The 15,129-nt window shown below is 39.5% G+C and overlaps 1 protein-coding gene across 1 annotated transcript; it reads left to right on the top strand.

The window, feature by feature from the left end:
- Nucleotides 1-1,028: 1,028 nt before the first annotated feature.
- tmem44 (transmembrane protein 44) lies at nucleotides 1,029-8,120 on the top strand. Its single transcript, XM_085433266.1, has 10 exons — nucleotides 1,029-1,305; nucleotides 1,385-1,511; nucleotides 1,598-1,688; nucleotides 1,944-2,125; nucleotides 2,253-2,339; nucleotides 2,419-2,589; nucleotides 3,297-3,458; nucleotides 3,761-3,829; nucleotides 3,956-4,084; nucleotides 7,879-8,120. Exons 1-10 carry the CDS (start codon nucleotides 1,121-1,123, stop codon nucleotides 8,071-8,073), a joined length of 1,398 nt encoding a protein of 465 aa, XP_085289392.1. The 5' UTR covers nucleotides 1,029-1,120; the 3' UTR covers nucleotides 8,074-8,120.
- Nucleotides 8,121-15,129: the final 7,009 nt, after the last annotated feature.

The following is a 15,129-nucleotide window of genomic DNA, read 5'->3' as shown; positions in this document are numbered from 1 at the left end:
GGATGCATCGTAGAGCAAGTAGGGGTTAGTATCTTGCCCAAGGATATTTGGCATGCAAACTGGGGGAGCCAGCTGCCTGAGCTATAGCCACCCCTATAATATATATAATGTGATGTCCACATATGTGGACGCCAGGTCCTAGGAGGTTAAAGAAGTACATGAGGGTTGTAGGTGTCTAAGAATCTGAGAGCATTTCTAATTCTTACTGAGTATTTATCAACCAGATAATAAATTTGGAGTTGATTTTCTTACCATCACAGAATAGCTACAAGCTACAAAATGTTGTAAACCTGGGAACAAGTGGGAACTCCCATGAGTGTCAAATTAATAATATACAATAAATAATCGCAAACACCCCTGACCTGTGGCAGTGATTTCTGATGTTTCTGTTTTTTTATGTCTAATGTCTTTGCTTATATTGGTAGATAGACTGAAACCAGCCTGATTTATGAAGGGTTTATGTCTAAAGCAAAGACATTAGCTGTTTTTCGAGTATTTTTATGACTCTGTTATTGTAGCTAATCTGTGTTCTAAATTATAATCGATCCAATCCTTTTTGACCACTTTAAATGTATTGAAAGAACAGCTGTATGTGATATTTGGTGAGATTTCTGCTGAGACTTGGATAAATAAAGGATATATATAAAAGTCAATTTGCCAAAAACTGACTGCAGCTTCTACATTTGTGACAGGAACGTGCTTTGTGGCTCAAAATCACTTGTTATCATTCATGAGAGATATGCTTGACAGATCATAGCCCAACAACTCATTGACAACAATTTGTAGTCGTTTTTTGGCAAGCGGTCACTGTGATCAAGCGTAAGATTCCTGAAACGGACTAAGGTACACGCAATGCTACAAATGAACGCGCCTAAATGGATGATGATTTATTTTTTGGCATCTCTAAACACAGAAAGAGCGTAAAATCCACATTTTCACTTGTGCCTTTGAACGTATTTCCATAATGACAGGTGGCACAGGTAAGCCCCTCCCTGCCGCGTGCGGGCCGTTTGGAGAGCTGCCGCTGTGCTTTTGATGAGCAAGAAGTCAAATGCGCACTAGGAGCATGGCTCAGTTTCTGATCGGTTCTGCGGATTGTCGCTGAGCATTTGCGCTTAAAATGAAGAAAAGTGCGCACATCGCGGATGGTCAAGTCGGGGAACGATCAGACTATTTCCTGACTAGTTTGGTTGATTTTTGCGTGGATTCAGTTAACACCTGTTTGTCCCGTGACGCAGACACACTTTGCGTCCCTGTTGGTCTCACCTTTCTTTCTGCGCTGCTTTTGCTGCTATCATGTCTCCTGTAAGTAGATTATCATTAATCACCCACCGGCCCCATTCATTTAATACATATCTAACATTTACCTGTGGTAACTGTGAAGGTTCGTGTATCAGAGGTGCAAAATTCGGGGAGAAAATCCGGGAGAAACCGCGGTTTTCTTCCACTGCTTCATCGGTAACCTGTGCAGTACAACTGGAGCCATCCTGTCCAGGCAGCTGCATATACAGGTAACACAGTTCTACGTGTAACCAAGTATTTTCACTCTATTTATGCATTAAAATACCGTAACTCCTTATCGCTGCCCTCTCTGCAGATTTTAATGGGTGCTTTTGCTGCCGCTGTGGATTTTGTGAACTGTATTTTGTGGTGCTTTCCAGTGTTCCTGTGTTGGAATTCGAAAGCAGGTATGATTAAGAAAATTCCTTATCTTAATAATGCAAACCTTATCATTCCCAAACAATTTAGCAATTGTGCATTATTCAAAGTGCAGCAGCAAGGTAGCACAGGTGTTTAAATATTGTCATCCAGCCGACCAAACCCTTTTGGCAAAACAGTAGGTACAATTATCAGAGAGGCGCTACAGATAACCATACAAATGAACAGGGGACCTATTGAAATGCTTTCTAACTGTAACCGTCCTCTCTGGTGTTCTCTCTCAGAAAAAAGGCTGAGGATGATGAAGAGGAGGAGGAGACAGCATCTCCTAGCAGTGTGTGTCTTGATGGTAGTTGCAGGAGGTTTTCTGAAGTCCAGGGTCTCCCATACTTCAGTACTGCAGCCCGTCAAAGGGAGGACGCTGCTGCATGTTGTCCTTCAAGTCTCCAGCTGGAGTTCTTCAATGGTGTGGTTACACAAACAGACACATGTGTATGAGTGCTGTCACCTGGGTTGTTTTGTTGTTTTTGAATTGCCATTTTGCAGCTACTCTAAATGTCCTTCTGCTGCATCGTAAAACCGTCTGTCTGTAGGACAACACTGAAATCGTGGGTTACCTACTGGGGCTGCTGTCTTTTGTCATAGCCTGTACCTCCAGGATCCCCAAACTCTGCAGAGTAGTAAGTGACAAACCATTCACTTAAAATCATGTTACTGTTCTAATAAAGTTCCTAGTGTTATTTGTATTCTTCCTTTTAGTGCAATGGACATAAAGTGACCCACACTGCCATTTTCTCTGGACTGTTGTGCTCACTGGCTGGTGCCCTCTACACTGCAGCCATACTCCTCTGTGACACTCAGTTTAGATTTCTTATGAGAGCGATGCCATGGCTTCTGTCATCAGCAGGCTGTGTGACTCTAGACCTTCTTGTATCCTTACACAGTAAGTGTGACCACGCATCACTCAAACTGTGTAGAGATTCACAACTCACTTTGCTAGTATGGGGTCGGGCCTCATTTTGCCTTCAGAGCTTTGTGTCATAGATTCGACAAGGTGCTGGAAACATTCCTCAGACGTTTGAGTCCATATTGATGTGATTGCATCACACAGTTACTGCAGAGTTGTCAGCCCTACATCCATGATGTGAAGCTTTTGTTCCACCACATTCCAAAGCTACTGTGCATTCAGAGATCCTCTTCTGCTTGCCTAGACTGTGACAACTGACTGTTATTTGAGTCACTGTTTATTTCTCTGACCATTCTCTGTAAACCAGAATGTTTGGGAAACTCCTGGTAGATCAGCAGTTTCTGAAATACTCAGACCACCCCATCTGGCACCAACCATGCCACATTCAAAGTGACTTAAATCGCCTTCCTTTCCCATCCTGATGCTCAGTCTGAACTTCAGCAGGTCATTTTGACCATGTGTAAATGCATGAAGTTGCTGCTGTGATTGGTTGATTAGATACTTCCAATAACAAGTGGCTGAACATGTGTACCTAACAAAATTGATGGTGAGTGTGGATTCTCACTAAAACCGGGGCTACTGTCCATTACATCTAGATCTAGGTGATTTGCTTGAGTCTGTGCCAGTCATGCTGTGGTGTGGTTTGTTGACCTTTAACCTGTCATGTCAGATTGTAATTACTCATTGGTGCAAGAGAGGCTCCAGCAAGAAGGCTATGAGACTTTTTGCAGATACAGAGCGCCTTTTAGGTGGTTCACGGCGCCCTGCAAAGAATAACACTGCCATGAAGAGACAGACAAAAGAGCAAATTCCTTCATCAGCACAAACAAAAGTAAGCTTGTTTTGTTTAATCATACCACTTTTTTGTTATTGTGTGTGCAAGGCTGCTTCTCGGATTTCTCAGAGTGAATTTAATAGCTTGTTTTCTATCAGACTTCCATAATAAACATGCTTTTTACTGTAATACTGATAATATTGGATTTTTACTTACTGCTTTCTTGTGTGGATTAAGTTATTTGGAAGTAGCACTATGCAGGCATCGTTCTGCAACAAACACTATTAGCATTGTTCTTCTAATAGTGTTTGTTTACTAAAGCCTTGGTGTGACTATAATAGTATTCTTTTTCTTCAAAGATAAAAAATCTCCAGAAGATGAGAGAGGTGGGCCAATACATGGATGTCAACAGTCAACCTGCGAGAAAAGTAAGCAAAGAATCTGTTGTGACACTACATTTTTACAACAGCAGTTTGTTTGATAGGAACTCTTCACTGCACACCGTTATTCTTCAAATACTAGATGTGCTTTCATTTTTGAAAATGCCCCTCGAGAAGGTGACGTCACCCAGGGGAGACGTGGGAAGCGAGCCTCCCAGCAGGAGGGTTGGGGCGATCAGAGCCGACGGCTTCTGCTCCACAGACACATCCTGTGACTCCTCGCCGGTCAGCTCGGATCTGGAGGTGACTTGGACTACTTGGATACAATCACTTAAATTAAGAAATGAATCAAATTTATCACTAAATAAACATTTCTCCCCCTCTCTCTAAAGCTATGATATATTTTCAAAAAGCTGGTAATCTTAATACATCAAATGTCAGTTCTCACCGTGTAAAGCAGGGGTGGGCAACTCCGGGCTGGTGGGCTGGTGTCCCTGCAGGTTTTAGATGTGTCCTTGAACCAACACTGCTGATTTAAATGGCTAAATTAGCTCCTGCAGTTCTTCAGAGGCCTGGTAATGAACTAATCATGTGATTCAGGTGTGTTGACCCAAGGTGAGATCTAAAACCTGCAGGACACCAGCCCTCGGGGCCTGGAATTGCCCACCCCTGGTGTAAAGGATAGCTATAATATGTAGTTATTCCAAAGTGCCACTAGGTGGTGACAGCATGTTTGTATGCTGGATAGTGTGCATGGCTGTTATAAAAATATGAATGAACATAACCCTTTGTGTAACGCCACCTTACATGAAATGCTGTGATGACCTGATTCTGTTAGTATGAGTCTTTTTATGAGTTTAAGCTATTGAGTCATTTGCACAACAGCAGTGGTGAAGTTCCTAAAGAGGTAATGACTTCATGACTCATTATCATAAGACAGGGGGTCTGGAGTCAGCTTGTGGAAATGGTGAATAAGAATGGCACTGACAAAACTGCCTATGTTTTAGTGCCACTTTAGGATTGAGATCCTTTATTATAAAGGAATGGTATTGACTGTCTGCGTATGAAAATGCAGTAAGAAGAATTCATAAGTAGACGTAATAGTGCAACTATGCTTAGTGCTTTGCACATGTGACTTTGGGGGAAGTAAGTCAGAAGACAGCCCTCAGACGTTCTTATAAGGAGACAATAGTCAGCATGTTCTTATTGGACAGACAAGTTGAAGTCTATGGAGAGATGTGCATGTGGTTTTCTGAGTGCAAGCTCAGTGTTTTGTATTTTAGTTTTCTGCAGTGTATAGCTGAGCCAGTATCAAATCTTCACTAGTCTTATTTTAGAGAACAGTTCATATTTATATAGTTTTCTCTTTTTTGAAAAACACAGTCTGAGTTTGCAAGAGGATTCAAATTCCAAGTGTTTTTTTTTCTTTGTCAGGCCTTTATGCTCATAAAAACTCCCTTACTAGAAAGCCAGGCTATGGAGGATGTCATTTAATCAGAAACAAAGGCAAATGGTGCAAGCACAAACAATCGCAGGTTGATACTGTTCACCAAACAGGAAAAAACAAAAGACATGAATGCCCTTTTAGCACAGTTGGTTTGTTCGAGAAGTAAAGGCGAGTTGGAAAAGTGTAAGTTTATGCTGAATGTGACAAAGTATAACTTTGTTTGGCTGTGAACACTCAGCTTAATCTTCACAAAGACAACAGGAGGCAATTTAAAGTTTAGCCGGGCCGTTTCTGTCTGATGCACTTGGAATTTACTGATGCTCTTTACTCGATCTTACAAAGAATGATTCTTTCCAAGATGACTTTGTGTCTAATGTTTAATCCTGATTACAAAGAGCTCCAGAGGAGTTCAGTGAATCTTTTACTTTTTATTTGGTTACCTAACTTCCTAACAGCCTTAAAGCAAACTGGGAACTAAAACAAAGATTACAGAGCATTTTTTGAAGTATTTAAATGAGTGGCTTTTCCTACTTTACATGTGATCCTGATAATTGGACAGTCGCCTCAGCCGGCAGCTTGAAACCTCCATTGTGCTGTGTTTCACGCACATTACTGCTGAGTTCTGGTTCTTGGCTGAGCTGAGGCTTAGGGCTACAGTGATGGGTGGAATTGTTTGAGATTTGCCATGTGGTCCAATTGTTCTGCTGTAAAGGATCTTTGATTAAAGACCAACAGTGGGCTGGGTCTGTCTGCCTAGGAAGTGGTGCAAAATGGTTGCCTTGTCTATAGGGGGCCAGTACCCTCTGCTATTTTGGGAGATGTTTATAGTCTGTTGTTTGACTCTCGCTGGCCAGGAATGTCACTGTGTGAACAATACAAGACCTGTGTTGTAGGTGTCGAGTTGACGCTCTCATGGGGCATGATCCAACACGACCACCATTGATGAGCCCCCCTAGAAAACTAAGGAACACTTAGTGTAGAGCAGGGCGATATGGCCAAAAATATTTATCACGATATATATTTGAAAATTTGCGATAACGATATAACCGACGATATAATTGATGCGAGACAAAATACAACTCCACAACATTACTAGTGCAAAAAGACAACCTTCCATTTATTTTCACTTAAACAAGAAGCTGGTTTTTATGTACATTAAAGCTTTATAAAAATGTAACAGTGCAAATGCAAATTCCTTGCTGAAAGTTTAACCAAAAGGCATTTCCAGTAGAAATGGGCTGACATATCCTGAGCATAACCATGTATAATATCCACTGAAGTTAAAAAGAGGTGCTTTGCAACATTAAACTGCAGTGTGCAGTACGTATTTTTCGGACCATAAGGTGCACAGGATTATAAGGCACATTAAGCGAAACAAAGCAGTCAGATAAATCAAACTTTATTAAACTCATTCTTCTTGCTTCCTCCACTTCTGTAACATTGATTCATTAATGTTGAATTCTCTGCAGCTGCTCTATTCCCATGTTGTTGCAGTATATTAATAACTAACCTCGTATTGTGGATGGATTATCTCAGTTGTTCTCCTGACTGAAGTTTGGTCCGTTTACAGCATCCTGCCATGCGATTGCATTTGTCTCTAACCATGAAGAACCTTCACATTAACTTTTATAAGTGGAAAAGTGTTAGTGTTCGTCCTCCAGCTTCACTGCTTATGTTATGCTAACATAGCTGTGTCGCTAGCGATCACGTAGCACATCATTATATACCAGCTAGCCCAACTTCAGTAACCCTACAAACGTCACTGCTGTTTAGTTTCCTGTCTTCATTTATGTTGGAAGTGATAGCAGAGCTGTACGTTTGATTTTTTTTTTTTTCAGAAATCTCTCAGTCAGAACATGCTATATCATGCTTAGGTAACTAGCGAAACTAGCGAGCTAACTTCCGCTAGCTTCCTGCTAACTTCTAACTCCGTTAAATGTAATAACTTTTGTTTTCATGGATGCCTGGAAGTTAAACTTTATAGTTACACCTGGTAAAGCAGCAATGCTGATCGTTTTATTAAAGATGAAAGAATTTAGACAGTTTTTAACTCTAAGTGATGCTGCAGTGTTGTTTGACCTGAAGATTACGGAGTTTATGACCCAGATTACTCCCAGATTTAAGAGCATCTTAGTCCGACAAATACGACAATAACAATGGCCGCTTGCATGTTCTGCAAAAAAAATGTGCTTTGTTGTGTATCTGACGGACAAACACCAAACCAGTTCCACATCACTGAAGTTGCACCATTTTTACAAACCAATTCTGGTTCATCTGTTTCACTCAACGACCGGCCATGTGCGTATGAAAACAAAGGCACTGCGCATGCGCGTTTTACTCCCATTCTATCGCGATATTTCATTTTCCTATCGTTGCCTAACATTATACCGGTATTATCGTGAACGGTATAATATGGCCCAGCCCTAACTTAGTGTATGGTACACTTCTGAGCTGCCTCCCAATTCATCAATACATACTTTGTTTGTATTTTAAATCAACATTAGGGTGCATTAATATATCATATGTGCCATGTGATTATCGCCAAATGCTTTTATAGCATAGCAGACACATTAGTCTCAGAATATTAGCTGTTTATATGACTTTGCTATAATTCTTTGTACAATTACTTTGACATGTTCTTATTTTCTAGTGGGATTTTGAAGCAGCAAATACACACTGGAGCAAAGCAACAGCAAAACAACAGGAGGGTGACGAGTTTCCCCTGCAAGAGTGGCCAACAAACCCCGAACCGTTTAACATCTGCGCCCGTTCCCCGTCTGGACTCGCACAGAAAGCTCTATCTGGTACGGAAGAGTGTGGCTCTGTTGTAAGCTTAGCTAAGTGAAGTTCACACATGCTGAGTGCAGTAATTTGTGAATAAAAAATAAATAAAAGTGCAAAAATAAATCTGTCATCTGTCTTGTTTTACAACAAAAATTACTGATTGTTTTTGGCTTTTTTTGTTTCTAATACTGTAGGGAAGCACAAACGTCAAGCTCCTGAAGACGTTCGGCCTTTTAGAAAGGTTTACAGAAAAGACCTTCCCTAATAAAACACTATTACTCCCCTGCTGCCATTCAAGGTTACTGGGTCATATCCTGTATTTTGCTTGTCGACCTGGGTTATCGGGGCTGGACTGGGAAAAGAGCCGGCAGAGCAGATAAGAACCAGACTAGACGCCCGGAGCTTGTCTGTCCTCTCCATCATTCAGCAGACCTCCGTCCATCTGCCTGCTGTGAAGCTTTATGAAATAAAAGTTACTAGAGGCATTTTTAACTAAAGGGACTTCCTAAGGCCTGATTATGGAACAATTACATTTTTACTCCTCCCTGTTACATTTCCTCAAGTGACAGGTCTCAGACTAATGACTGGGAAACAACTAATGAGATGTAACAAAGCAATTGCTGATATCAGCAGTGGATATTAATGTCCTCAACAACTGGCTCTGTCTGTGGAAATGGCTGGGAAATGTTTATTGAATTTTATTTGATCTGACAGTGTTGATGTTCAGGCCATGTGATTTATCTACTTTGTTGTTTGTTTTTTAATAATAATGAAGGTAATAATATTGTAATAATAATAATATTGTAAACGACCCTATTGCTCAGCTATACTGATGCTAGTATTCATGATTACACAAGTGCTAAATATGCTAATGCTAAATATACACTCACTGGCTGACTTATTAGGTACACTTTGCTTGTGCTTTTGCTTTAATTCTTTGTGGCATAGATTCAACAAGGTGCTGAAAACATTGATCAGACATTTTGATCCATGTGATGACATCATACAGTTGCTGCACATTTGTCAGCTGTACATCAATGATGAGTCTCCCACTCCACCACATCCCAAAAGTGGATTAACTGTGGAGGCCACTTGAGGACAGCATATTTTATGTCACGTTTTAAGAAACCAGCTTGGCAGGATCTGAGCTTTTTGGCATGGTGCCTTATCCAGCTGGAAGCATCCACTAGAAGATTGGTACAGTTGATCACAAAGGGATGAGTATGGTAAGCAACAGTATTCAGGTAGGCTGTGATGTTTAAACAATGCTCAGTTGGTATTAATTGTCCCAAAATGTGCCACACCATTACTCCCAGCCCACCAGCCTGAACCACTGATGTAAGGTACATTTTTCCACTCTTCTATTGCCCATGACAATTCTAGACTCAGTTTCCTCATGCTAGCTGACAGGAGGAGAACCTGGTGTGGTCCTCTGCTGCTGTAGCTCATCTACTTAAAGGTTCAGCGATACCTTGGTTTTAACAAGTGGTTACTTGAGGTAAAGTTGCCTTACTTTCAGCTTGAAACACCCTGGCCACTCTCCTCTTGCTTCTGGCATAAACAAGTCATTTTCATCTGCAGAGCTGGCTATTTTCTCTTTTTCAGACTATTCTCTGTGAACCATAGAGATTGTTGTGGGGGAAAGTGCCCCCACAATCATTCCAGAATTTCTACAAATGCTCAGACCAGTTCATCTTGCAGCAACAACTGTGCCACGTTCGAAGTCACTTAAATTATTTTATCTCCATTCTGTTGCTCAGTTTGAACTCGAGCAGGTTGTCTTGACTGTGTCTACATGCCTACATGCATTGATTTGCTGCCATGTGATTGGCTGATTAACAAAGATTTAAGCAGGTGTGCTTAAGAAGATGGTTTATGCATTTATATTAGAGATGGCACGATACCACTTTTTTATCAGCAATTTCCTAATGTTGTAAACCTGCTCAACATTTGGCAATAAACCCCTTTCTGATTCTGATTATGTCCGATACCGATATCATAAATTTGGATATCTGCCGATACCGATATGAATCCGATATAGTGGTTTTTAATCAATAAAACTGTTTTTTTAATATCTTGCTGCTTTTTGTACAAGTTCATACTCAAGTTAAAAATAAAAAAAAAACACTAAAGCTATTCTGTTATACCTGTATGTAAAAAAATACACTGCACCCAAAATATTTCATAGTTCAGCAATACTGATCAATCTAATAAACTTAAACCTACTCCATCCTCCCTATTCTGGTATTTTAAAGAGTACTTAGCAGAAATATTAAGCAACCTAACTAATAGGGTTCCAACTCCCAGCAAAAAAAAAAAAAAAAATAGGGAACTACCCCGCACCCTCCACCTCGTGATGCTTAATCGACGTAATCAACTTTAATTTGATGCAGTGTGAAAAAAATGCACAAAAATAAATTATTTTTCAAGAATAATTAAATAGATTCAACAGAATTGCAGACTGCACAGATGGTATCTTCCCAAAGGAAAAAGTACTATAGCTTACTAGGGTATATTAGACCTAATAGTTACTATATACAGTAATGGACTTCTATACATTTTACATCAGATTAAAACTTTGGGTGTAAGATTCGGATAATTTTTTATTAAAAGCTAGACATTTAAAATGAGAATAAGAAAGAAAAGTATGTCTTTGTGCCCCCTTTTCCCTGTTAATGCCCTATCGGCCCCCCTGACTAAACTTTGCTAGATCCGCCCCTGCACAGTTACCAGCCATCAGCTGCGTAGAAAAAGATCCTGGTGTAGAAAGTAATATTAAATAAGTTCTAACAACAGCTGATCAAGGTTAAAAGTGCTGCTGTTGTTCAGCCGCTGGTTTCCTCTTTCTGGCGCAAAGTGGGCCAAAAACAAAGAAGAGAGACGGACTAGCGACAGAAAAGCTGATCAGCTGATCATTGATCAGTTTCATGATTGAAGTAGCAGCAGGAGAGAGAGAGAGAGAAGAGGCCATCGCTCCATAAATCGGTTGTTAAGCTTAACGCGGGAATGCTTTACAAACATTCAGAGATGAACTTACACACTTGCTTTACTTCTCTCTGGGATCACTTCCTCGGAGATGAAATGCTGGTTTGGTAGCGAGGCTACAAATCAGAGGCGGAGCCAGACATTTGAAACACCCGGGGCTTAGCCCTAAAGGGTAGTATGCATGTGGGATTTTTTTTTTTTTTTTTTTTTTGGGGGGGGGGGGTGTTTAGAAATGACTGAAAGATTAATAGGCTCTGTTTTGAGTTTTGTTCAATAATGAATGACTTCATATAGGGAAAAATATATATCACATGTGCAGGACACCTTAAACTAGTTTTTTAATTAAGCAGCAAGGCAGAACAAAGTCGGGGGTGTATCAAGACACGAAGACTAAACCCCAATTCAACCAGACCCAGAACTGATCCGGAATTAAAACAGGACTACAAGAGTTCAAAATCAGGACTACTTAGGACTTAACAAAGACATAACCACAATCAGAACTAGATGATAGTAGCACTAAAAATCATCATAGACCTGCACTACACTTATTTTTTTAATTCTACCAAAGTCCACTATTTAGATTGAGAAAAGTTTATATAATTATTTAGCCTTGTTGTGCAAAAAAGCCTGCATAACTTAATAAATATAGAATTTGAAAAATAACAAACCTAAAAAGAAACACTAGGTACGAGATACACGAGTACCTATGATACGGTGATACTTTTGGTAAACAACCATTTGACTAACATGTATGTCTCACCTGCTCTTCTTCATCTCTGTTCTGTCCTCATTCTCCATCTCAATCTCTGCTCCTCTCTCTCCCTCTTTGTGCTGACAATCATCAAATATACAGTTGAAACCACATATTTATGTACTCTTCAGATCAAAACACAAACACTTTTTTAATTGTAAGATCAAATCAAACTAAATGTTTATTTTTTTAGATTGATAAATATAAAAAACATATTTGTTAACTTTAAGAGTAAAGAGAGAAACTATCTGTATTTCTTAATTGCAAATGGCACCAAATTGTATTCAAACTGAGCCACACTTATGGAGCTCCACAATTCTTTTCCTGGTGTTTTGGTTGACATCTCTTGATTTTCCCATTTCAAAGAAACAGGCTCTGTGTTTTGCCTTATATGCATCCACAGGTGTGCCACCAATTTACTCACATGGACTCTACTAACCTATCAGAAGCTTCTTCAGCTCAGAATGGAATCGTCTGGAGTTTCTTATTAATTAACAAACTTAGTGTATATGTGCTCCTAAATTGGATCAAAGTGATAAAAAAACAGAAAGCTCTGTCTCTCTTTATTCTGACATTAAACTAATTCAAAAGATATTTCAATATTTATCTAACAAAAGTTTACTCTAAATTGATGTTGTACAGTAAAAAATTTTTCTCCCTAAAGTGTATGTAAATATCTGGTTACAAATGTGAATATCCTGATGTGTACTGAAACCCCTCTTGTTTTGCATAGAAATATACTGAACAACATACAAAGCATAATATATAAAATAACATTTACCAGAGTTTTTTCTTTGAAAGAACCCTCGAATGTCCATTCTTATATTTCAGTACATAACTGAAACCGATTTAGTCGGGGAGGGTAAGAACTGAAAATATGAAATAAACACATGTAAGCTAAGACTCTTAAAAAAATTGCATTTGTTCGCTTTTCATTTCGCCATTTGTTGATTCACTTGAAGAGCAAGTAACGTAATATGGGTCAAGTGATCAGTTTGATATCAATCTTTCGTGATTCACCGTCATATTTACATTATTTATACGGTACGAATGATTTGCTTTGGTACCTGGTCAAACTTAAGCTCTCCTTAGTATGGCTGGCTCAGTTTCTCCAACAGCGCACTCACAGGCAGCAGCTGCCCCGCCCCCTCGCTCAGTCGCTTAGTGCCTGAGCTTGGATCATACCAATATCAGGGGGGATTCACGCACAGTCGTAAATTCCCACAGTGTGCACTATGTGCTTCGAATATTGTGTGTACTTTTTCTTTTATACAGTTGTCAGCCAGACATCTAACTATGAAAAATTACACTCCAAAAGACCCCGGGCTTCTGACAAAACAACCCGGGCTTAAGCCCAGTAAGCCACCCCCAGGCTCCGCCCCTGCTACAAATACACACAGCCGCTCTATCATGTGACCACACTGCTGCAACGTGCTACGGTTATGAGCCGAGTTACGCCATGTCACAAGTTTTGTGAGGTGCTTTTTTGATATTTAATGGATCGATTACATTTTTTATTTGTCTCCGATATCCGATCCAGTAATTTACGTCAGTATCGGACCGATACCGATACGTAATATCAGATCGGTCCATCTCTAATTTATATATCTGCAATAGATTTGTCTTAACTACCTTTGAAAAGTGAATGCACAAAAGCTTATCGAATATTGATGAATATGGAGATATCCCATGTATGTAGCTGTATAAGTCTTCAGATCAGTCATTGCAACCATAGTAACAGATTGACTTTAATTCTATATTGAAAAAAATCTGTCCTGAACCTTTCTGTTGGAGACTTGGCAATTAAAACTTTTTACCATCTTAAAAATAGGCCCAAAGACAAATTGTCATTTAGGGGTCTGATGCCATTACAAACGCTGAGCTAGCATGGCTTGATCTGGGCCTCATGTCAGTCCCTTCTGAGGCCAAAAGAAAACAACCCGTGTGTCCCATATAAAAAGGTGGAATTTTGTTTGCAAAAGTGATGAAGAGCCTGGATTAGCACATCTGAAGCTGCAGTGGGGAGAGGATCTTTCTGTTTTTCTTGGCCCTTTGTCAGCGACCACTCCACTGCAGAGCATGCAAGGCACTGAGTGATTCGATCCTGCAGAACATTTTGTTCTTTGAGAGGTAAAATAATTTCTTTCTCATCACATAAAAAGAAAAAAGAAAACAAAAATATTCAGGAATTAGAAAAAAACATCAAATCACTAGAAGAAGCCTACGCGTCCCACCAAGATCAGGAAACATTGAACAAAATACGCAAAACTAAACTAGAATTAAATGAGATAATTGATAAAAAAAAAAACACAATTCTTAGTACAAAGACTACGCCTACAAAATTATGAACATGGTAATAAATCCGGTCAATTTCTAGCAAACCAGCTAAAAATAAATAAAGAAAAAACAACTATATGTGCTGTTCAAGATTCATCTGGGAACACAATATATGAACCGATACAAATAAACAACATTTTCAGGGATTTCTATAAAATGTTGTATTCACCACAAATAAACCCATCTAAAAAAGAAATTGATCAGTTTTTGGACAACATAACTCTTCCAAAATTATTGGACACTCAAGCAATGGCACTGGATTCACCACTGACACCAGGTGAACTCCAGGAAGCCCTGATAAGTATGCCCAATAATAAGGCTCCAGGTCCAGACGGCTTTCCTGCAGAATTCTACAAAGAATTCTGGTCGATTCTAGCACCAGTTTTCTACAGAACGTTGTTGGAAATTAAAGAAAAGGGCAGACTTCCATCAAATATGAATTCTGCAAACATTAATCTCCTGCTAAAACCAGGCAAAGACCCTGTATATCCCTCAAGCTATCGTCCAATATCCCTTATAAATGTAGACCTTAAAATAATCTGCAAAGCTCTCTCAAAGAGACTGGAGAAAATAACCCCCCTCTTAATTCATCCTGACCAAACTGGTTTCATAAAAGGTAGGCACTCATCAACAAATACACGTAGATTACTTAATTTGATAGACTACTCATACAGTAAAAACCTAGAAACTACAATATTCTCTTTAGACGCAGAAAAAGCATTTGACAGAGTTAACTGGAAATTTCTATTTGCAACTTTACACAAATTTGGTTTTGGATCCTCTTTCATAAACTGGTTAAAAATATTACATAATTCCCCAACAGCTTGTGTTAGAACAAATGACCAGACATCCTCCAGCTTCTGTCTCTTGAGGGGCACCAGGCAGGGATGCCCACTCTCCCCTTCACTGTTTGCAATTTTTATTGAACCACTAGCAGCAGCAATTAGACAGAATTCAGTAATTAAGGGCATAAAATGCAAGAACGTGGAACATAAAATCAGCCTTTATGCGGATGATGTGTTACTCTTTCTCCAAAATTCACAA

Source organism: Copadichromis virginalis, linkage group LG15, assembly GCF_057382275.1.
Source record: "Copadichromis virginalis isolate Kocher_CV1m ecotype Utaka linkage group LG15, C_Virginalis_male_GT1.1, whole genome shotgun sequence".
NCBI classification, from domain to species: domain Eukaryota; kingdom Metazoa; phylum Chordata; class Actinopteri; order Cichliformes; family Cichlidae; genus Copadichromis; species Copadichromis virginalis.
The sequence above is the reverse complement of the archived record's forward strand: the minus strand, read 5'-3'. Positions and strand labels throughout refer to the sequence as shown.

Bases quoted from the DNA above. Each gene is read 5' to 3' on its own strand.
- tmem44 (XM_085433266.1), top strand. From the start codon at position 1,121: ATGAAGAAAAGTGCGCACATCGCGGATGGTCAAGTCGGGGAACGATCA. The intron at 3,459-3,760 runs GTAAGCTTGTTT...TTTTCTTCAAAG, and splicing joins CTTCATCAGCACAAACAAAA to ATAAAAAATCTCCAGAAGAT. The intron at 3,830-3,955 runs GTAAGCAAAGAA...ATGCCCCTCGAG, and splicing joins ACAGTCAACCTGCGAGAAAA to AAGGTGACGTCACCCAGGGG.